Source organism: Lepus europaeus, chromosome 1 (genome assembly GCF_033115175.1).
Source record: "Lepus europaeus isolate LE1 chromosome 1, mLepTim1.pri, whole genome shotgun sequence".
Lineage (NCBI taxonomy): Eukaryota > Metazoa > Chordata > Mammalia > Lagomorpha > Leporidae > Lepus > Lepus europaeus.
Genome location: NC_084827.1, coordinates 61,678,453 through 61,700,147, shown reverse-complemented (window position 1 = coordinate 61,700,147; position 21,695 = coordinate 61,678,453). Strand labels below are relative to the sequence as shown.

The 21,695-nt window shown below is 47.8% G+C and overlaps 1 protein-coding gene across 1 annotated transcript; it reads right to left on the bottom strand.

Moving 5' to 3' along the window:
* Positions 1-10,865: 10,865 nt before the first annotated feature.
* On the bottom strand, positions 10,866-12,689 carry LOC133762734 (uncharacterized). Its single transcript, XM_062195616.1, has one exon. The coding sequence runs from the start codon at positions 12,687-12,689 to the stop codon at positions 10,866-10,868; it is 1,824 nt and encodes a 607-aa protein (XP_062051600.1).
* Between the last annotated feature and the right edge of the window lie 9,006 nt (positions 12,690-21,695).

The following is a 21,695-nucleotide window of genomic DNA, read 5'->3' as shown; positions in this document are numbered from 1 at the left end:
CTATTATAATCTCTCATCTAACTCATGCAAAGGCTTCGGTTTTGTTTCCATGCTAGTAGTTCTTGCCCCTTAACCCAAGGACAGCCTCAAAATCCTCAACTCTAACCATAGTGCCAAAGATAAAATATTATTATGCCTTCAAGGTTCTGAGCAGTCTGGCCCAAATTAACCTTTTGGTGCAAGAATTAGTTTAGGAAGGAGAAAAAAGAAAGTTAACTAGATCAAAGGGTAGTGCCCCTGTTTAGACCAATTCTCTGTTATCAGACTAGCACATGAAGACCGGTTGTGTTTTGCAGAGGCGAGTGCCACATGGGAAGGAGATGAACTGTGCATGTAAAGCACAGAGAAGGTTTTGGGGGAGGCAGATTCAAATCTAGCCAAGGTGTGCAGGCACCCAGCAATGAACAAGCTGTGTGACTGGAGGAATAGTATGGGGTTACAACAAACTGGGTTAAGGGACATATTGAATATCAAATCTGGGAATTAGACATGTGTGGAGCAGCATAATCAGAACTCTATTTTAATTTCAGTTATTTTTATTTTAAAAAAACTAATTTTATTTGAAAGGCAAAGAGACAGGCAGATGAAGAGAGATCCTTTATCTGCTTTTTTACTTCCTAAATGCCCACAATAGCCAGGGCTTGGCTAGGTCAAAGGGAGAAGTCCAGAACTCACTCTGGGTCTTTTATTTGGGTGAGAGGTGCCCAAGTACTGACGCCTCCAGGGTGTGCATTAATAGGGAGGTGTATTAGAAATGGAATAAGTGGGACTTGAACCAGGCACTTTGATACCAAGCTAACTTAACCACAGTGCCACACACCCACACCAGAATTGTAATTTTCAATGTTTGATTTATTATGGTTCTCCAGAGAGACAGAACTAGTAGATTATGTACAGGTGCATAAAAGGGGCTTTATTGGGGAACTGGCTCGGAAACCATGACAGCTATGATGTCCCATCACAGATTGTTTGCAGCCTGGAGACCTTGGGATGTGAGAAGCATGGTTTCAAGGGGTATGTGGTGTAATTCCTGGAGTCCATGGGCTGGCGAGCCTGGAATGGTGATGTCTAAGAAAGAAAAAAAATGTCTCAGTTCTATTGGGGATGGGAATACTAATTTGCCATTTGCATTTGTTCTCTGGGCCCTCAGCCAATGAGATGTTGCCTGTCCACACTGAGGGCAGGTCTGATCTACTCGGTCCACTCAGATTTCACAGCTTCATATTCTTTGGAAACACCCTCACAGATGCATACAGAATAATGTACCTCCAAATTTGCAAATATCCTTTAACCCATCAAGTTGACATCGAAAATTAGCCATCAGATCACAGCAGGCATCTCCCCACTGCCCTATCTCTGTTTCCACCTCTATTCTTACCATGGCCTGATCACAAATTAATGAACTCATACATCTTTTATCTCTCTGGCTGCAGGCTAAATTCAGTCTTTCTTCACTTTCTTCACTTTTGTGTGCATCAGGATTGCTAGAGAAACTTCCAAAATTTCAGTTTCAGTAGGCATGGATTAGTAATTCACCTAAATGTCCTTTGGGGAGAGTATACTGTGTTTAATAAGATGCTGTCTAATTCATGACAGTCTGGTTCATTAAAAGCTCTTTTGCTTTGCATACATTAGGATATGCAGGTCTACAGGAACAAAACTGGGGCTGAAATTAATCTCTCAGCATGAAAAGGGGATGAAGAATGGAAATATTTTGGGAATAAATTGAATTGAAAGAGACCAGGAAACACTGACACAGATACAGGAAGAGAAGTCAAAATAAATCTCTAGCAGTGGTATTCCTAAGTTGGATTTTAGGAAAAGAACAATGTATAAGGGATGTTTAAGTTGTTAGCTATGGGTATGTGAGAGAATGGGTGGTCAAAAATGCTTCCAGGAGCTGGCACTGTGGTGTAGCAGGTAAAGCCACTGCCTGCAGTGCTGGTATCCCATAAGGGCACTGCTTTAAGTCCAGGTTACTCCACTTCCAATGCAGCTCCCTGCTAATGGCCTGGGAGAGCAGCAGCAGATGTGGCAAGTGCTTGAGTCCCTGAATACATGTGAGAGATCCAGAAGAAGCTTCTGGCTCCTGGCTTCAGATTGACTCAGCTCCAGTTGGTGTGGCCATTTGGGGAGTGAATCAGCAGATGGAAGACCTTTCTCTTTCTATCTGCCTCTTCCTCTCTGTAACTATGACTTTTAAATGAATAAATACATCTTTTTAAATAAATGCTTCTGGCCAACAGAGTCCTTCGCTGCCCGATGGAGAACAAGATTGTGGCCACAGGAACCAGAGTATTTGAGGGAGCTCAAACCTAGCCACAGTAGTCTTGAAAATATGATTCAAATACCAATTGTAAAATTCAAGTTTAGATTCAAGATGGAATCATTTTTCTCTGTCGTATTAAAACTTGTGATGGAGTTTTATGAAACAAACACTTCAAAGCTGATAGCTAATCGGAAAGTAGAACAATGCATCGCAACAGCTCTGGGGACAATTAATCAGGTAAGAATAAACATTCTTTCAGATGATGAAAAATAAACAAGTTCCAGTTAATTTGATATCCGATATTGCCAGAGACACAATAAAATCAGGTCATGGTAACTAAAAATACTCCCTGTTCATAATCATGAATTCCCACATCTATTCATCTTTGCTAACCTGACTGGTTAATTAGGTGAGGAAGAACAGAAATGGTATACAAAAAAATAGTAAACAATGCAGAAATCTTTGTTTTCAAAAATGAAATCTTGTCTAACTTTCTCCTAATCAAAGTCTATGCGTTAAGGAAAAACTGAAAATTATACATCATAAAATAAAAATCACCTATAATCTTAACTGGTACAGATATTAGGGGGTATTTATCTATATCTATTCTTATAAATTCACCATATTTAAACATTTGTCTATCTTTAAAACTGTGTTCATATCTCATTTTTTTTACATTTGTGGTTTAGATACTTCTCATATAAGCAGTACATTTCTGAAGTTTATTGTTTCTGTGCAAGTCAGATAGTTATTGCTTCTTAATGGAGATTTAATTCTTTTTATATGTTGGTATGAATTTTTTAATGTACTGGTGTTTATACAATATAACATTTTTGTTATGGCATTATAAGAGCATTATTTGATTTCACATTTGTTTCAGATTATTTATATTTTATACAATAGAAGAATAACACGTGTGATTTATTTGCAGAATGATTCTGTTCAGGATCAATTTTATGTCTATGCCCCCAACAATAAAGAATTAAACATAATATTCTCTTACTCCTGCATTTCTTCCAATGCAGTCCAAACTGAGTATTTGCACCCAAGTGATCAGAATTAATTTTTGTCATCACCATTTATTTTGGAGGGGGGAACATGATGAGAATAGTACATTTTATTTATTTTTTTTACATACAGTTATGGTTTTTATTTATGAGAAGATGCAGAAAGTCTCTAGAAAATGAAAACCCTCAGGCATCTCAGATGGACATGCCCCAGTGTAGGGTCCTGGGGGACAACTTTTCAGATGCAGGGGCTGGGGCATTTGGCTGGGACCTGCAGGCAACAGGCACACAGTAGGCATCTGAGAAGGCTCCTGCCAAGCCCTTTCCAGCCCTTGCTCTGGACAGAGGCAGCTGCTGAGACCTCAGCCTGCTCAGGCTCAGGTTCAGGCTCAGGCTCAGGTGCTGGGACCTCTGGGATGACCAGGTCCCCAGTGCTCCTGGGGCAAGGGGTGGAGGACACAGGCACAGAGACCACCTGTGGGGCTGGGTTGGAACCTGGGCTCCTCTCCTCTTGCACCTGTCCAAGGAGGGGAGATGCAAGCAGAGTGGCAGCAGTGGTGGAATCAGGCTCTGCTCCTGCTCGGGCTCAGGCTCCAGTTCAGGCATCTCAGATGGTAGACTTCTTTTCTGGACGTGCCAAGATGTAGGCTACTGGGAGACCACTTTCTGGCAGCAGGGGCTGGGAGTTTGGCTGGGGCCTACAGGCAGCAGGCACACAGTAGGAATCTGAGAAGCCTCCTACCAAACCCTTTCCAGCCCTTGCTCTGGATAGAGGCAGCTGTGAGGCCTCAGCCTCCTAGGCTCAGGCTCAGGCTCAGGTGCTGGGACCTCTGCACCACTGGGTCCCCACTGCTCCTGAGGCAGGGGGTGGAGGAGGAGGCCAAGGTATGGGCTTGGGGGCTGTGCTGGACCAGGGCTCCTTTTGTCTTCCAGCCATGCAAGGAGGAGAGACGCAAGCAGAGTTCAGCGGTGGTGGAATCAGGCTCCGGCTCCTGCTCGGGCTTAGGCTCAGGCTCCAACTGAGGCATCTCAGATGGTAGACCTCTTTTCTGGAAGTCTCCGACATAGGCTACTGGGACACCAATTTTTGCCTTCAGGAGCTGTAGTGTTTGGTTTTGTCCGGCAGGCAGCAGGCACACAGTAGGCATCTGTGTAGCCTCCTGCCAATCCTCATACCAAACCCTTTCCAGCCCTCTGGACAGAGGCAGCTGCTGAGCCCTCATCCTCCTTAGGCTCAGGCTCAGGCTCAGGCTCAGGTGCTGCGACCTCTGGCACCACCAGGTTCCCATAGCTCCGGAGGCAGCGGGTGGAAGAGGTGGCTACAGGGATGGGCTCGGGAGTGGGCTGGCACCAGGGCCCCTCTCCTACTGTAGTAGTGCAAGGAGGAGAGACACAAGCTGAGGGCACCAGTGAAAATATCAGGCTCCAGCTCAGGCTCAGGCTCGGGCTCAGGTTCCTTTTCAAGCATCTCAGTTGTTATACATCTTTTTGGGATGTGCCCCAATGTAGGCTCCTGGGGCACCACTTTTCAGCTGCGTGGGCTGGGGCTTTTGCCTGTGTCCGGCAGGCAGCAGGCACACAGTAGGGATCTGAGAATTCTGCCAATCCTCCCACCAAACCCTTTCCGGCTCTGGAAAGGGTTTGCTCTGGACAGAGGCTGTTGCTGAGCCCTCAGCCTCCTCAGGCTCAGGCTCAGGCTCAGGCTCAGCTGCTGGGACCTCTGGCACCACTGGGTCCCCACTGCTCCTGGGGCAGGGAGTGGAGGAGGCCGCCACAGGGAAGGGCTTGGGGGCTGGGCTTGTACTTGGGCTCCTCTTCTCTTGCAGTAGCGCAATGTGGAGAGATGCATGCAGAGGGGAAGTGGAGGTGGAATCAGGCTCTGGCTCCTGCTTGGGCTCAGGTTCAGGCTCAGACTCCAGTTCAGGCATCTGAGATGGTAGACAGCTTCTCTGGACCTTCCCCGATGTAGGCTACTGGTAGAACACTTTTTGGCTTGCAGTGTCGGGAGTATGGCTGTGGCCTGCAGGCAGCAGGAACATAGTAGGCATCTGAGAACCTCCTGCCTATCCTCCTGCCAAACCCTTTCCAGCCCTTGCTCTGGACAGAGGCAGCTGCTGAAGCCTCAGCCTCCTCAGGCTCAGGCTCAGGTGCTGGGACCTCTGGCCCCACCAAGACCCCACTGCTCCTGGGACAGGGGGTGAGAGGGCAGCCACAAAGATGGGCTCAGGGGCTGGGCTAGCACCAGGGGTCCTCACCTCTTGCAGCAGTGTAAGGAGGAGAGTCGCATTTAGAGGGGCAGTGGTGGTGGATTCAGGCTCTGGCTCCAGTTCAGGCATCTCAGATGATAGACCTTCTTTCTGGCTGTGTCCTGATGCAGGCTCCTGGGAGACCACCTTTTCACTGTGGGGACTGGGGCACCTGGTGGGGGCTGGCAGGCAGCAGGCACACAGTTTGTATCTTTGAATCCTGCTGCCAAGCCTCCTGCCAAACTCTTTCTGGCCCTTGCTCTGGACAGAGGCAGCTGCTGAGGCTGAGGCCTCCTCAGGCTCAGGCTCAGGCTCAGGCTCAGGCTCAGGCTCAGTGCTGGGAACTCTGCACCACCAGATCCCCACTGCTCCTGGGGCAGGGAGTGAAGGAGGCAGCCACAGTCACGGGCTTGCAGCCTGGGCTGGCACCAGGGCTCCTCACCTCTTGCAGCAGTACAAGGAGGAGAGACACAAGCAGAGGGTCAATGGAGGCGGAATCAGGCTCAGGCTCCTGCTCTGGCTCAGGCTCAGGCTCCAGTTCCGGCATCTCAGGTGGTAGAGCTCTTTTCTAGACGTGCCCCAACGTAGGGTCCTGGGGCACCACTTTTCAGCTGCAGGGTCTGGAGAGTTTAGCTGGGGCCAGATTGGAGCAGGCAGGGGGTGGAGGAGGTGGCCACAGGGACGGGCTCAGGGGCTGTGCTGGACCAGGGCTCCTTACCTCTTGCTGCCGTCCCAGGAGGAGAGACGCAAGCAGAGTTCAGCGGTGGTGGAATCAGGCTCCGGCTCCTGCTCGGGCTTAGGCTCAGGCTCCAACTGAGGCATCTCAGATGGTAGAAGTCTCCGACATAGGCTACTGGGACACCAATTTTCGGCTTTGGGGCTGTTGCTTGTGGCTAGGACCTACAGGCAGCAGGTACACAGTAAGCATCAGAGAAGCCTCTTGCCAAACCTCCAGCCAAACCCTTTTGGGCCCTTGCTCTGCACAGAGGCAGCTGAGGCCTCAGCCTCCTCAGGCCAAGGCTTGGGCTCAGGTGCTGGGGACTCTGGCCCCACCGGGTCCCCACTGCTCCAGGGAAGGGAGTGGAGGACGTGGCTACAGGGATGGGCTTGGGAGTGGCCTGCACCAGGGCCCCTCTCCTACTGTAGTAGTGCAAGGAGGAGAGACACAAGCAGAGTGTCAGTGGTGGTGGAATTGGGCTCCGGCTCCTGCTTGGGCTCAGGCTCAGGCTCCATTAGGGATCTCAGGTGGTAGAGCTCCTTTCTGGATGTGCCCCAATGTAGGCTCCTGGGGCATCACTTTTCGGCTGCGGTGCCAGGGCATTTGGCTGGACCTGCAGGCGGCAGGCACACAGTAGGCATCTGAGAGGCTGCCTGCCAATCCTCCTGCCAAACCCTTACTGGCCCTTGCTCTGGACAGAGGCAGCTGCTGAGGCCTCAGCCTCAGGCTCAGGCTCAGGCTCAGGTGCTGGGACCTCTGGCCCCAACTTGTCCCCATGGCTCCTGGGGCAGGGCATGGAGGAGGCAGCCACAAGGAAGGGCTCTGGGGCTGGCCTGGCACCAGGTGTCCTCACCTTTTGCAGCAGTGCAAGGAGGAGAGATGCACTCAGAGGGGCAGCGGTGGTGGAATGAGGTTTCAGCTCCTGCTTCCCATAAGGCTCAGGCTCCGGTTAGGGATCTCAGGTGGTAGAGCTCTTTTCTGGACGTGCCCCGACATAGGCTCTTGGGGCACCACTTTTTGGCTGCGGGGGCTGGGGCATTTGGCTGGGGCCTATAGGCAGCAGGCACACAGTAGGCATCTGAGAATCCTGCTGCCAAACCCTTTCGGGCCCTTGCTCTGGACAGAGGCAGCTGCTGAGGCCTCAGCCTCCTCAGGCTCAGGCTAGTTTCAGGCTCAGGTGCTGGGACCTCTGGCCCCACCAGGACCCCACTGCTCCTGGGGCAGGGGGTGGAGGAGGCAGCCACAGGGATGGGCTCAGGGGCTGGGCTGGCACCAGGGCTCCTTTTGTCTTGCAGCAGTGCAAGGAGGAGAGACGCAAGTGGAGGGTCAGTGGAGGTGGAATCAGGCTCAGGCTCCTGCTGTGGCTCAGGCTCAGGTGCTGGGACCACTGGAACCACCAGGTCCCCACTGCTCCTAGGGCAGGAGGTGGAGGAGGTGGCCACAGGGATGGGCTTGGGGACTGGGCTCGCAATGGGCTCCTCTTCTCTTGCAATAGTGCAAGGTGGAGAGATGCAAGCAGAGGGGAAGTGGAGGCAGATTCAGGCTCTGGCTCCTGCTCGGGCTCCGGCTCAGGTTCCATTTCAGGCATCTCAGATAGTTGCCCTCTTTACTGGACATGCTGTGACATAGGCTTCTGGAGTATCACTTCTTGGCTGCGGGGGCTGGGGAGTTTGGCTGGGGTCAGTTTGCAGAAAGCACACCATAGGCATCTGAGAATCCTGCTGCCAATCCACCTGCCAAACCCTTTCCAGCCCTTGCTCTGAACAGAGGCAGCTGCTGAGGCCTCAGCCTCCTCTGGTTCAGGCTCAGGTGCTGGGACCTCTGCACCACCAGGTCCCCACTGCTCCTGGGGCAGGGGGTGGAGGAGGCAGCCACAGGGAGGGCTCAGGAGCTGGGCTGGCACCAGGGCTCCTGAAGTCTTGCAGCAGTGCAAGGAGGAGAGATGCAAGCAGAGGGTCAGCGGTGGCAGAAACAGGCTCAGGCTCCTATTTGGGCTCAGGCTCAGGCTCAGGCTCAGGCTCAGCTGCTGTGACCTCTGGAACCACCTGGTCCCCATTGCTTCTGGGGCAGGAGGTGGAGGAGGTGGCCACAGGGACGGGCTCAGGGGCTGGGTTTGCACCCAGGGATCCTCTTCAATTTCAGCAGTGCAAGGAGGAGAGATGCAAGCAGAGGGTCAGCGGTGGTGGAATCAAGCTCAGGCTCCTACTCGGGCTCAGGCTCAGGCTCAAGATCAGGCAGCTCAGGTGGTAGAGTTCTTTTCTGGACATGCCTCAAAGTAGGCTATTGGGGCACCATTTGTCGGCTGCAGGAGCCTGGGTGTTTGGCTGGGACCTGCAGGCAGTAGACACACAGTAGGCATCTGTGAATGCTCCTGCCAATCCTCCTGCCAAACGCGTTCCAGCCCCTGCTCTGGACAGAGGCTGCTGCTGAGCCCTCAGCCTCCTCAGGCTTAGGTGCAGGGACCTCTGGCACCACCGGGTCCCCACTGCTCCTGGGGCAGGGGGTGAGTAGGCAGCCACGGGGATGGGCTCCAGGAATGGGCTGCCATCAGGGCTCCTCACCTCTTGCAGCAGTGCAAGGAGAAGAGACGGAAGATGAGGGTCAGCAGTGGTGGAATCAGGATCTGACTCCTGCTAGGGCTTTGGCTCAGGCTCAGGCTCAGGCTCCAGTTCCAGCATCTCAGATGGTAGAACGATTTTCTGGATGTGCCCAACATAGGATCCTGGGTCACCACTTTTCGGCTGCAGGAGCCTGGGTGTTTGGCTGGGACCTGCAGGCAGCAGGCACACAGTAGGCATCAGAGAAGCCTCCTGCCAATCCTCCTGCCAAACCCTTACTGGCCCTTGCTCTGGACAGAGGCAGCTGTGAAGCCTCAGCCTCTTCAGGCTCAGCTCAGGCTCAGGTGCTGGGACCTCTGCACCACTGGGTCCCCACTGCTCCTGGGGCAGGGGGTGGAGGAGGTGGCCACAGGGACGGGCTCGGGGGCTGTGCTGGACCAGGGCTCCTTACCTCTTGCTGCCGTCCCAGGAGGAGAGACGCAAGCAGAGTTCAGCGGTGGTGGAATCAGGCTCCGGCTCCTGCTCGGGCTTAGGCTCAGGCTCCAACTGAGGCATCTCAGATGGTAGACCTCTTTTCTAGAAGTCTCCGACATAGGCTACTGGGACACCAATTTTTGCCTTCAGGAGCTGTGGTGTTTGGTTTTGTCCAGCAGGCAGCAGGCACACAGTAGGCATCTGTGTAGCCTCCTGCCAATCCTCATACCAAACCCTTCCCAGCCCTCTGGACAGAGGCAGCTGCTGAGCCCTCATCCTCCTTAGGCTCAGGCTCAGGCTCAGGCTCAGGTGCTGCGACCTCTGGCACCACCAGGTTCCCATAGCTCCGGAGGCAGCGGGTGGAAGAGGTGGCTACAGGGATGGGCTCGGGAGTGGGCTGGCACCAGGGCCCCTCTCCTACTGTAGTAGTGCAAGGAGGAGAGACACAAGCTGAGGGCACCAGTGAAAATATCAGGCTCCAGCTCAGGCTCAGGCTCGGGCTCAGGTTCCTTTTCAAGCATCTCAGTTGTTATACATCTTTTTGGGATGTGCCCCAATGTAGGCTCCTGGGGCACCACTTTTCAGCTGCGTGGGCTGGGGCTTTTGCCTGTGTCCGGCAGGCAGCAGGCACACAGTAGGGATCTGAGAATTCTGCCAATCCTCCCACCAAACCCTTTCCGGCTCTGGAAAGGGTTTGCTCTGGACAGAGGCTGTTGCTGAGCCCTCAGCCTCCTCAGGCTCAGGCTCAGGCTCAGGCTCAGCTGCTGGGACCTCTGGCACCACTGGGTCCCCACTGCTCCTGGGGCAGGGGGTGGAGGAGGCAGCCACAGGGAAGGGTTCGGGGGCTGCACTGGACCAGGGCTCCTGTAGTTTTGCAGCAGTGCAAGGTGGAGAGACGCAAGCGGAGGGTCAGCAGTGGTGGAATCAGGCTCAGTCTCAGGCTCCGGCCCAGGTGCTGGGACCTCTGCACCACCAGGTCCCCACTGCTCCTGGGGCAGGGGGTGGAGGAGGCAGCCACAGGGATGGGCTCAGGAGCTGGGCTGGCACCAGGGCTCCTGTAGTCTTGCAGCAGTGCAAGAAGGAGAAATGCAAGCAGAGGGTCAGTGGTGGCAGAAACAGGCTCAGGCTCAGAATCAGGTTTGCAAAGTCTGGCACCACTGGGTCCCCTCTACTCCTGGGGCAGGGGGTCGAGGAGGTGGCCACAGGGACGGGCTCAGGGGCTGGGTTTGCACCCCGGGGTTCCTCTTGTCTTGCAGCAGTGCAAGGAGGAGAGATGCAAGCAGAGTGGCAGTGGTGGCGGAATCAGGATCCGGCTCCTGCTAGGGCTCAGGTTCAGTGCTGGGACCTCTGGTACCATCTGGGCCCCACTGCCCCTGGGGCAGGAGGTGGAGGAGGCAGCCACAGGGATGGGCTCGGGGGGCTGGGTTTGCACCCCAGGGTTCCTCTTGTCTTGCAGCAGTGCAAAGAGGAGAGATGCAAGCAGAGTGGCAGTGGTGGTGGAATCAGGATCCGGCTCCTGCTAAGGCTCAGGTTCAGGATCCATTTCAGGCCCCTCAGATAGTTGCTCTTTTTACTGGAAGTGCCGTGACATTTCTACTGGGGCATCACTTTGCGGCTGCGGAGACCGGGGCGTTTGGCTGGAGTCGGCTTGCAGCAGGCAGACCGTAGACATTGGAGAAGCCTCCTGGCAATCCCTTGCCGGCCCTTGCCCCCGACAGAGGCTGCTGCTGAGGCCTCAACCTCCTCAGGCTCAGGTTCAGGCTCAGGTGCTGGGACCTCTTGCACCACCGGGTCCCCTCTGCTTCTGGGGCAGGGGGTGGAGGCGGCGGCCACCTGGATGGGCTCAGGGGCTGCGCTGGCACCAGGGCTCCTCTTGTCTTGAGGCAGTGCAAGGTGGAGAGATGCAACCAGAGGGTCAGCGGTGGTGGATTCAGGCCTCGGCTCCTGCTCAGGCTTGGGCACCTCAGAAGTTATACTTCCCCCCGAGGTAGGTTCCTGGGGGACCACTCTTCGGCTACGGGGGCCGGGAGGTTTGGCTTGGTCTGGCAGGCAGCAGGCACACAGCAGGATTCTGCGAATCCTGCCAAACCCTTTCCAGACAGAGGCTGCTGCTGAGCCCTCAGCCTCCTCAGGTTCTGGCTCAGGCTCAGGCTCAGGCTCAGGTCCTGGGTCCTCTGGCACCACCGGGTCCCCACTGCTCCTTGAGGAGGGTGTGGAGGAGGCGGCCACAGGGGTGGACTCGGGGGCCAGGCTGGCACCAGGGCTCCTCTCCTCAGGATCTTCTTCCGAGTCGGGGGGTGACATGAGCTCACAGTTGAGGAGGGCAGGCGCACTCCACACCTCCCTGAAGTTGGCACGTGGAGATGCACCCTGTAGAACTGGGAGGTTGTGCTGTATGGGTACACCCACAGGGGCGCTCTGCCTGTAGGGCCTCATCTGCTCCAGGCTCTGTGAGTATGTTTCCAGGGACAGGAACCTGAGCTGCCCAGAGCTAGATGTTGTTGAGGCTCCAGAACTTGAGTAATCCTGGTCCTCTGGGTCCTTGGCAACCCCCAGGGACCGCACCTGGGTCAACGCCTTGTGCTCAAGTTCACCCCCAATGGTGTTGAACCAGGGATGGTGTTTTGCTTGCTCTGCCGAAGGCCTCTCCCGTGGGTCCAAGCTCAGGAGAGAGCTCAGGAGCTCCTGTAGGGCGGGGCTGGCTGGGCAAGTCAGTTCATAATGCCCCCTCCTGATATTTTGCACAAGTTCCGCTTCATCTTCTCCCATGAAGGGAACCGCCCCCGCCATCATTGTAAACAGGATGACACCAACACTCCAGACATCCCCTGGAAAGGGGTCATAGGCCCCAGGTTGAAAAACCTCGGGGGCACTATATAGAGGTGTGCCGCAGGAGCCGTGCACCAACGCGCCCTCGGCCAGGTGGCAGCTGAACCCAAAATCCGACAGTTTGATTTTATGGTCGGAATTGAGCAGCAAGTTTTCTAACTTGAGGTCCCTGTGGGCAACACGCTGGGCGTGACAGTGGCTCACGGCCGCGAGGATTTGCTTGAATAGGGCCATGGCCTTGGGCTCTGGCAGGCCGCCCCGGCGCATGACAAGATCATAGAGGGTGCCTCTGTCTGCCAGCTCTAAGACGAGGCACTGGCGATCCTGGACATGACTGACCTCTAGCAGCTGCAGGATGTTCTCATGGTTGAGCAGCTGCATGATGCCAGCTTCCGCCTGCGTCTGCTTGATGTTAAAGGGGTCGCAGACATCGTGCTGGAACAGTTTGACAGCTACATTCTGCTGTCTGGACTCCTGGCGGGCCAGAAACACGACGCTGAAGCTGCCGTAGCCCAGGACGGACAGCAGCTCGAGCTCAGGCCGAGGTCTAGGTCTGTCTGCAGCCTCCTTGCTGTCACGGCTTTCCATTGTGATGGCACTAACTACACTCGCTCTCTACACTCTCTAACTTATATGTACACAAATACTAACTAATGACTTATCCTTACTATGATATCTAAAAAGGAAAAAGGGACAACAAGGGGACTCTCTATGAAAATGACTATATCAAACTATCTACAGTAACTACTCTAATGAAATGCAACAGCAAGAATAAATACTATCTAAACAAAACAGAACATAACAACCAGAAAAATTTTCAAAAAACAAACTCTAAATAACTATTCTAACACTTGAAATCTACCAACACTGCTTAACTAAAGGTGGGGGAAGCCAAAAACGACATAAAACTACAAACAAAGACAAAATGGGCAAAACAACAAATGGGTGGGAAAAAAACAAACTAACACAGCATGGGGAAAAGGATAAACAGAACAAGAGACAAACAAACAAATAAGCAAAATCGCACCACCACCACCACCAATCGCAAAAGCGGGTCCAAATCACTCAGGTCACTGCACTAGCTCCCTGGCAAAATGGACAAAAACCTGGGCTGGGCAGCCACTTATATAGGCGTGTGGAATTCCGTAACCATAGGGCTGCTTATGAAGTCAGAGCAAGAAACAGTCCAATGGCAAAGCATGAATTTGTACTTGATGGCAGTTGGTCCTTATGAAGTCAGTGCAGGCCAAGGACCAATCACAGCTACAGCTAATCCTCGGGGCTTTTCTCAAGAACCTTCCCCTTGACCCTGTTCACTATCTCTGTCAGTACTAGCATTGTAGTATGCTATTGTGGTCCCTACATATTGGTGCTCAGAAACATCTATTGAGTGATTTTAAATGTGTGGAGTAGCCATCACAGAGACAACGATACAAGATATATCAAATTAGGATGTATGCCATCTTCTCAACACAACTTCTCTATTTCAGATCTCAGATTTTCAGTTAGTACACCCTGAGTCAGGTAGAGCATTTTTTATGATCTGTTCTGACTTTGCCTAGCCATAAATGTCTTTTTATTTTCTTTACACATTAATAGGAGCCTGAATAATAAAGCAGGAGTATATCAATTTACCCTGAAAACAGTCACATTTTTAATATTTTATTTTAAAATTTACTTAATTTTTAAAGTGAAAAAATGTCATATTTGTCATAAATACGTATTTAGGCACAGAGTGATCCTTCCCACGCTACTCATGCTAACACCATCCCTCCTCCTTCCTTTCTTATTCTTTAATTTTTTAAATGATCTATTTGTTTTAAGGATTTATTTTTTTATTTGAAATTTGTTTATTTATACAGAGAGGTAGAGGCAAGAGAGACAGAGGTGTTCCATCCGCTTTGGTTCACTCTCCAAATGGCCACAATGGCCAGAGCTATGCCAAGCTAAAATCAGTAGCTTCTTCTGGGTCTCCCATGCGGGTGCAGGGGCCCAAGGACTTGGGCCATCTCCCACTGCCTTCCCAGGCCATAGCAGAGAGCTGGATCAGAAGTGAAGCAGCTAGGACTCCAACTGGCACTCATATGGGATGGCACTGCAGGCAGCAGCTTTATCTGCTACGCCACAGTGCCTGCCCCAATGATGTACCTTCAGTTTATTTTATACTTATAAAATTAGTCTTACACTAAGTACATAATACAATAAATAGTAAGCATAAAATAACATTCACATTTTTATGTATACATGTTTATTACATTTTCTTTATCATCAAAACTCAAAACTTAAGAATATGTCATACTTGAATTTTTTTGCATGATTTAGTGATGAAATAAAGTTTTGTAGTCAACAGGTTACTTTTTAAAAATATTGGGAATATTTTAATACTATGACATTATTTTTGCTTTATTTGCTTAAACGAAGATCATCTGTGATTTAGAGCTATCTATGCATTCTTTGCTCTTGATATACATCATTTCATCTTTCAGTGCTGTCATACTTTAAGGGCATTTTCACTCCATTTCGAGGTTTGTTTGTGTTGTTTTTTTGTTTGGTTGTTTTTGTTTTTTTTTTTTGTTTTGTTTTGTTTTTTGCTGGAACTCTTGGCGGGGAGGGAAGGCAGGGAGATCAACCCTGAGGTGGGTGTGGCCTCAGCCCCCAGCCCCAACCGCAGGGCAAGGCCAGGGCCGCAGCAGCTAAGTGGCACCCCTAGCGGGCCCTGGCCTCCGCTCAGGCCTTCGGGGTTCTGCCGAAGCCCCGCACCTGGCCGCGGCTCTGACTCTAGACTGAGGCACCCCTTGCTTTCTTTTAAATAGTTACTTAAAACGCCCCCCAAAACAAAGCACAAACATGAAGTAGGGGGCTGGTGGGGACAGGCAATCGCATGTGTCTGAGCTGGGGATGGCAGCAGCCCGGGCAGGGGACCAAGAGGCCGCCCAAGGCTGCAACCTGGCCGGGTTCTGCCAGCATCTTCCGGCCCCGGTGGCCCCAGCGGCCCCAGCTCCGTCCTCTTCCCGAAAAAGGCAGAGCCCCGAGTGTGCTGGCCACCGCGAAGCAGCAAGCAGAACTGCTCAAAGCCGTCGGCCAGCGAAGGCGGCGACTCCTCCCGACGGGCACCAGGGCTCGCTGGCGCCCTGCTCCTCCCCGCCTGGTCCTTGGGGGTGGCAGAGGCGCGCGGCCGCATATTAACTGATTTTTTAATGTAAAGCAAATGTGCGTTCCTAGGATCAATTCCACTTGGATAGGATGTATTTTTCTTTTACTATTTCACTAAATTATTTCCTAAGATTTTGTTAAGGAATTTTTATATTTTGTCCAAAAGGGACACTCACTAGTATTTTCCACTTCTTGTAATGCCCTTTCCAGATTTTTGTATAGGATGTTTTACTCTCTTAAAACGAGGTAGTATGTTTTCAATCTTCTTTTTCAGAAAGATTTTGTGTAAGATTGGTATTAATCACTTCTTAAATACTTGATAGAGAGTGGGTGTCTGGTTCAGCAGTTAAGATGCCAGATATAACGACGCCATCCCATATCAGAATGACTGGGTTTGTGTCCCAGCTCTGCTCCCTGGTCTCCCTTTCTCTTAATTGCATCCTTGAAGGTAGCAGGTAATTGCTCCAATGGCCGGGTCCCTGCAACCCACCAGGGAGAACCGGATTGAGATCCAGGCCCCTGAGTTTGACTTGGTCCACACCTGGCTCTTGAAGGCTTTCAGAAAGTGATTGGTGGGTAGAAGATCTCGTTTTGTGTCTGCCTTTCAAATAAAATTCAAAAAAATTTTTTTTAAAGGAAAGATTTAATAGAATTTACCTGGGAAGCTGCTGTATTAAAATGTTTTATTTGTGGGAGTTTGATATTATAAATTCATGTCATTACAATGTAAGCTTCCCTCAATCATTTTAAACCTTTCTTCTTTCTGATTTAGAAATTTGAATGGATTTCCCTCCTGATACAGTTTAACTGCACTTTACAAATTTGGGTCTATCATATTTTCATTCCTTATCAGTTCAATTTATTTTCTAACTTTTATCTTGAATTTTCCTTGACCTCTGCAATATCTAAAATGCATTGTTAATTTACAAATATTTGTGAATTCTTAATATATTGGTTTTGTCATTGATTCCTAGGAAGGAAAAATTTAGCAATAGATGACAGCATACTATTGTTTTCTAGGGAAAAAAAATGGAAGGTGGCCAGGTCAAATCCCTTGTAAACACAGTAATGAATGATATTGCTGGTTGGAGAATGAGTATTTATGGAAAGTTCTTTAGTAGTCTAATTATGATTTGTTAGGATAAACGTATCTTAAAATCTGTGGCTGTCCAGCACATATTTTCTCCAAAATGTTGCATAAGCTATGCAAATAGAGGATAAAAGATGCTATTTTATTTCTATTCCTTCATTTTGCAATGATCTTTTCTTTACACATTGGTGACTTTCTGACATATATTGTTTTTATGCACTCTAATGAGCTGCTTTTGACATTTCTTAGAATGCAGAAATGCTGCTGCTGCGTTCCCTTGATTATTGTTTGTTTGCGAAATACTTCTATTTCCCTTTGTTTTTTATGCACTTCATTGGGTATATATTTAAAAGGTTGGCAGGGTTTTTTGCTTACATGGATTCTGATGACAACTTCTCTTTAATTCTTATCTTTGTTCCTCAAAAAGATCAGACTCTAGGGAGAGGGAGAACTCTAAGGATTTTCTCATTGCCCTTGATTTTTGTAGTTTGAATATCATATGCCTATATGTAGATTTTGAATGAATGTACAGTAGCAAAGATATGCAACCTCTTGATGTAGGAAACTCTAAGACTTTCTTGAAGACATTAATAACTGGAGAGATGGAGACCAACATCATGGCACAGTGGGTTAAGACACCACCTGTGACCCTGGCATGCATATGAGCACCAGTCTGAGTGCCAGCTGCTCCAATTTCCAATCAGACTCCCTGGTAATGCACCTGGGAAAGCAGCAGAAGGTGGCCCAAGTACATGGGTCGCTGCCACCTAGATGGGAGGCCTGGATGGAGTTACTGGCTCTTGGCATCAGCCTGTCGCAGCCCTGGCTGTTGCGGCCATTTGGGTGATTGAACCAGTGAATGGAAGATCTCTCTCTCTCTCTCTCTCTCTCTCTCTCCCTCTCTCTTTCTACTATGCCTTTCAAATAAATAAATCTTTACAAAAATAAATATCTAAAATGCATTGTTTTGTTTCAAATAAATTTTACAAAAAATGCTGGAGAGCTAGATATGCTATGCTCTTAGAAAACAAGATTAAATATTTTTAAAAGAATTATTTATTTGCCACTATGGAAGTCTGTCTGGAGATTCCTCAGAAACCTGAACATAACCCTACCATACAACCCAGCCATCCCACTCCTTGGAATTTACCCAAAGGAAATTAATTTGGCAAATAAAAAAGCCATCTGCACATTAATGTTTATTGCAGCTCAATTCACAATAGCTAAGACCTGGAACCAACCCAAATGCCCATCAACAGTAGACTGGATAAAGAAATTATGGGACATGTACTCCATAGAATACTATACAGCAGTAAGAAACAACGAAACCCAGTCATTTGCAACAAGATGGAGCAATCTGGAAAACATCATGCTGAGTGAATTAAGCCAGTCCCAAAGAGAAAAATATCATTTGTTTTCCCTGATCGGTGACAACTGAGCGCCAAAGGGGAAACCTGTTAAGTGAAATGGACACTATAAGCAACAATGAACTGATCAGCTCCTGTCCTGACTTTAGATGTACAATGTAATACTTTATCCTTTTTAGTATTTGTTGTTGTTGTTGTTGTTCTAGTACTATTGGTTGAACTCAGTAATTAACACACAATTATTCCTAGGTGTTTAAATTTTAACTGAAAAGTGATCCCTGTTAAATCTAAGAGTGGAAAAAGAGAGGGAGGAGATGAACAATTTGGAACATGCTCAATCGGACTGGCCGCAAATGGAGTTAGAAATGTGCCAGGGGATTCCAACACAATCCCATCAAGATGGCATGTACCAATGCCATCGCACTAGTCCAAGTAATCAATTTCAGCTCACAATTGATAGCTCTGATAGGTCTAAGAGTCAAAGAGATCACACAAACAAGACAAGTATCTGCTAATACTAACTGATAGAATCAAAAAGGGAGAGAAAGATCCAACATGGGAAGTGGGATACACAGCAGACTCATAGGATGGCAGATGTCCTAAACAACACTCTGGCCTCAGAATCAGCCCTCAAGGCATTCAGATCTGGCTGAAGAGCCCATGAGAGAATAGCAGGCATGGAAAGCCAAGATATCATGGAAAAAAAAAGACCTAAATGAATGATCTCTGTGAGTGAGATCCCAGTGGAAAGAACGGGGCCATCAAAGAAGGAGGTACCCTTCTCCGAAGGGAGGAGAGAACCTCCACTTTGACTATGACCCTATCGGAATAAGATCAAAGTCAGCGAACTCTAAAGGCTTCCATAGCCCTGGCAACTCATGACTAGAGCCTAGGGAGATTACTGACGCCATGAACAGGAGTGTCAAATTGTTAAGTCAGCAACAGGAGTCACTGTGTACTTACACCCCATGTGGGATCTGTCCCTAATGTGTCATCTAAAGCCAAGTGATGCTATGACTGGTACTGAAACAGTATTTTTATACTTTGCGTTTCTGTGTGGGCACAGACTGATGAGGTCTTTGCTAATTATATACTGAAGTGATCTTCTGTATATAAAGAGAATTGGAAATGAAAAAAAAAAAACAACCTGGTGTTAAAATGGAAATGGCATAGAAAATTAATTAATTTGAAAAAAAAATTATGTAGGATCTCTGTCTTTAATGTGCTGTACATTGCTATTTAATGCTATAATTAGTAATCCAATGGTAGTTTTTTCACTTGATGTTGCTATATGGGCAAAATGTTGAAATCTTTACCTAATATATACTAAACTGATCTTCTGTATACAAAGAGAATTGAAAATGAATCTTTACATGAATGGAAGGGGAAAGGGAGTGGGAAAGGGGAGGGTTGCAGGCGGGAGGGAAGCTATGGGAGGGGGGAAGCCATTGTAACCCATAAGCTATACTTTGGAAATTTATATTCATTAAATAAAAGTTTAAAAAAAATTATTATTTATTTATTTAAGAGGCAGAGTTACAGAGAGAGAGAGAGGGAGAAAGACACAGAAAGAGATATTCCATCTGGTGGTTCACTTTCCAAGTGACTACAATGGCCAGAGCAGAGCTGATCCAAAGCCAGGAGCCATTAGCTTCTTCCAGGTCTCCCATATGGGTAGAGCGGCCCAAGAACTTGGGCCATCTTCTGCTGCTTTTGCCGGCCCCAAGACTAAAATTTTTTTTCCAAAGAAACATTTTATTTAATGAGCACAGATTTTGAAGTTACCAGTTCTTCTCAGATCTATAGACTTTGCTTACATCTTGAAAAACTGGTTCTAAAACTACACAGAAAAGCAAATACGTAAGAATAGTTCACATATAACTGAAGAAGACATTATGACTATAAAAAGCAGAGTAATTTTGATAATTGGCACAAAATGATCTAGGTTAACTAAAAATAAATCTAGAAATACATCCACCTAAAGAGATTTTAATACAGTGAAACTTGTCAGTAGAAGGAGGAGCTGGTTTTTGGAGGAATTCAATAGAGAAAGCTAGTTCTTCTTTAGGTAATATATAAAATATATATTCTATATATTCTATCCTATGTATTATATATACATACATACATATAATTGAATAATTATATACATATAATTGAATATCTCAGTAATATATGCATATATATTATCTATTATATTATATATAATATATTAATATAATATTATTATATGTTATAATGTAGTATATATGTATGTTACATTTACATATTATATACATATATAATAGATATACATATAATTGAATAATTATATATAATTGAATATCTCAGTTATATATGTAGATATATTACTGAGATATTCAATTTCTACCTTTGTTTCAAGTGTGTTCATGATTATTTGTTATGTACGTATATATATCATGTATATGCATATATATGTATATATACATATAATACATATGCAACTAAACATATATAAACATATATGTTTATATAGTACTGAGATATTCAATTTTTACCTTTGTTTCAAGTATGTTCACGATTATTTGTTAAAGCATTTTTTATGATGGCTGCTTTAGTATATTTTTCAGATAATTCTAATATTTGTGTCCTTCGACATCTATCAATTTGCATTTTTTTTTCCTTTTGTTAAAAGTCTTCCTGCTTCTTAGATGTTGGTGAATTTTCAAAAATTGAAACCTGGACATGTTAGGGGTTCTAACATGAATCTCTGAATCATACTTAAATGTTTAACTTAAATGTTTAATATCCTGTTTTAACTGATCTAACATCACTCTCGCAGGTGAAGCGGGAAGGTGGCACATCATTACAGCCATGACATGGTGGAAGTTCAGGTTCTCCCTTTGGCTTCCATTTGTACTGATACTTCCCTGGCTGGGAGAGGGTAGAGTGATTTATTGCTGCTCCCACACAGACTACACATGGGAGGGGTGCGTGGGTGAAGCATGAACTTCCTATGGTAGGGGATGGTGAAAGTCGTGATGTTTTGCTAGGCTTCCCATCCCAGCAGAGACGGGGAGAGGTTATGAGTTTACCCCTGGGTGGGGACTGAGATCCAGGGTGCAGTGTGATCTCCTAGACACAGAGGAGGATGGCTCATTATGGTCTGGCAGAGATGAAACTGTTCTCCTTACTTGCCTTCCTCTAACACAACCCTGGCCTGGCCCAGGGGCTATGTTGTACCATAGCCAGTATGGAAGCCTGAGATTTCCAAGTGACAACTGTTATTTTAGGTCACAGTGGAACCAAGGTGTTTCTGGAGTGTTTAGCTGAAGAAGACTAGCTATTATCTGAGAGCATTGTGCCTTCCTAGGCCATCTCTTTTCTTCCTCTTTTGCAAAAAGATAAACTTTTGTTGGGGGCTTTGTTTGCCTATACCTATACTATACTTATTAATGTTTCCCAGTTATCATCATCTTTAGAAAACCTCTAAATTCAAATCTGGTTCATATCCAAAAAGGCATGTTTAATAAAGAGAAAACCAAAGGAGCTTATCACCATGTCGCTTCTTAATTTCACCATGTTTTCCAGTCCTATAATTTCATTTATATATAATTTTCAGGGTCTTTAGTTGCAGTTAACAGGAGGAATAAGGGAAAAGAAACTACATTTTTTAAAAAATCTATTGTTTTTTCTTTTTTTCCCCACTGGAATTTCATAAAAACCTATATAGTAGCTACTTTCTAAATCTTCATTACTTCTAACATCCAAGTTATCTGTAGAAAGACTCGTTGACTTATTTTCAAGATCAAAAGATCAATCCTTCTGTTCCTTGCATTTTGAAATGTTTCATTTTACCTTGGGCTTTGTGTATACAAGAGAGGCCTTTCAAGTGTAATGCTGTTTGGTTTTTCCCAGAGAACATGACCTCTTTCTGATATCTGGCAGCTAAGGGAAGAAGTTGATCATTCAGATTTCATCAAGATTCATGTTAAGGTGGCTCTGGCCTCTGCTTCAGTAAGC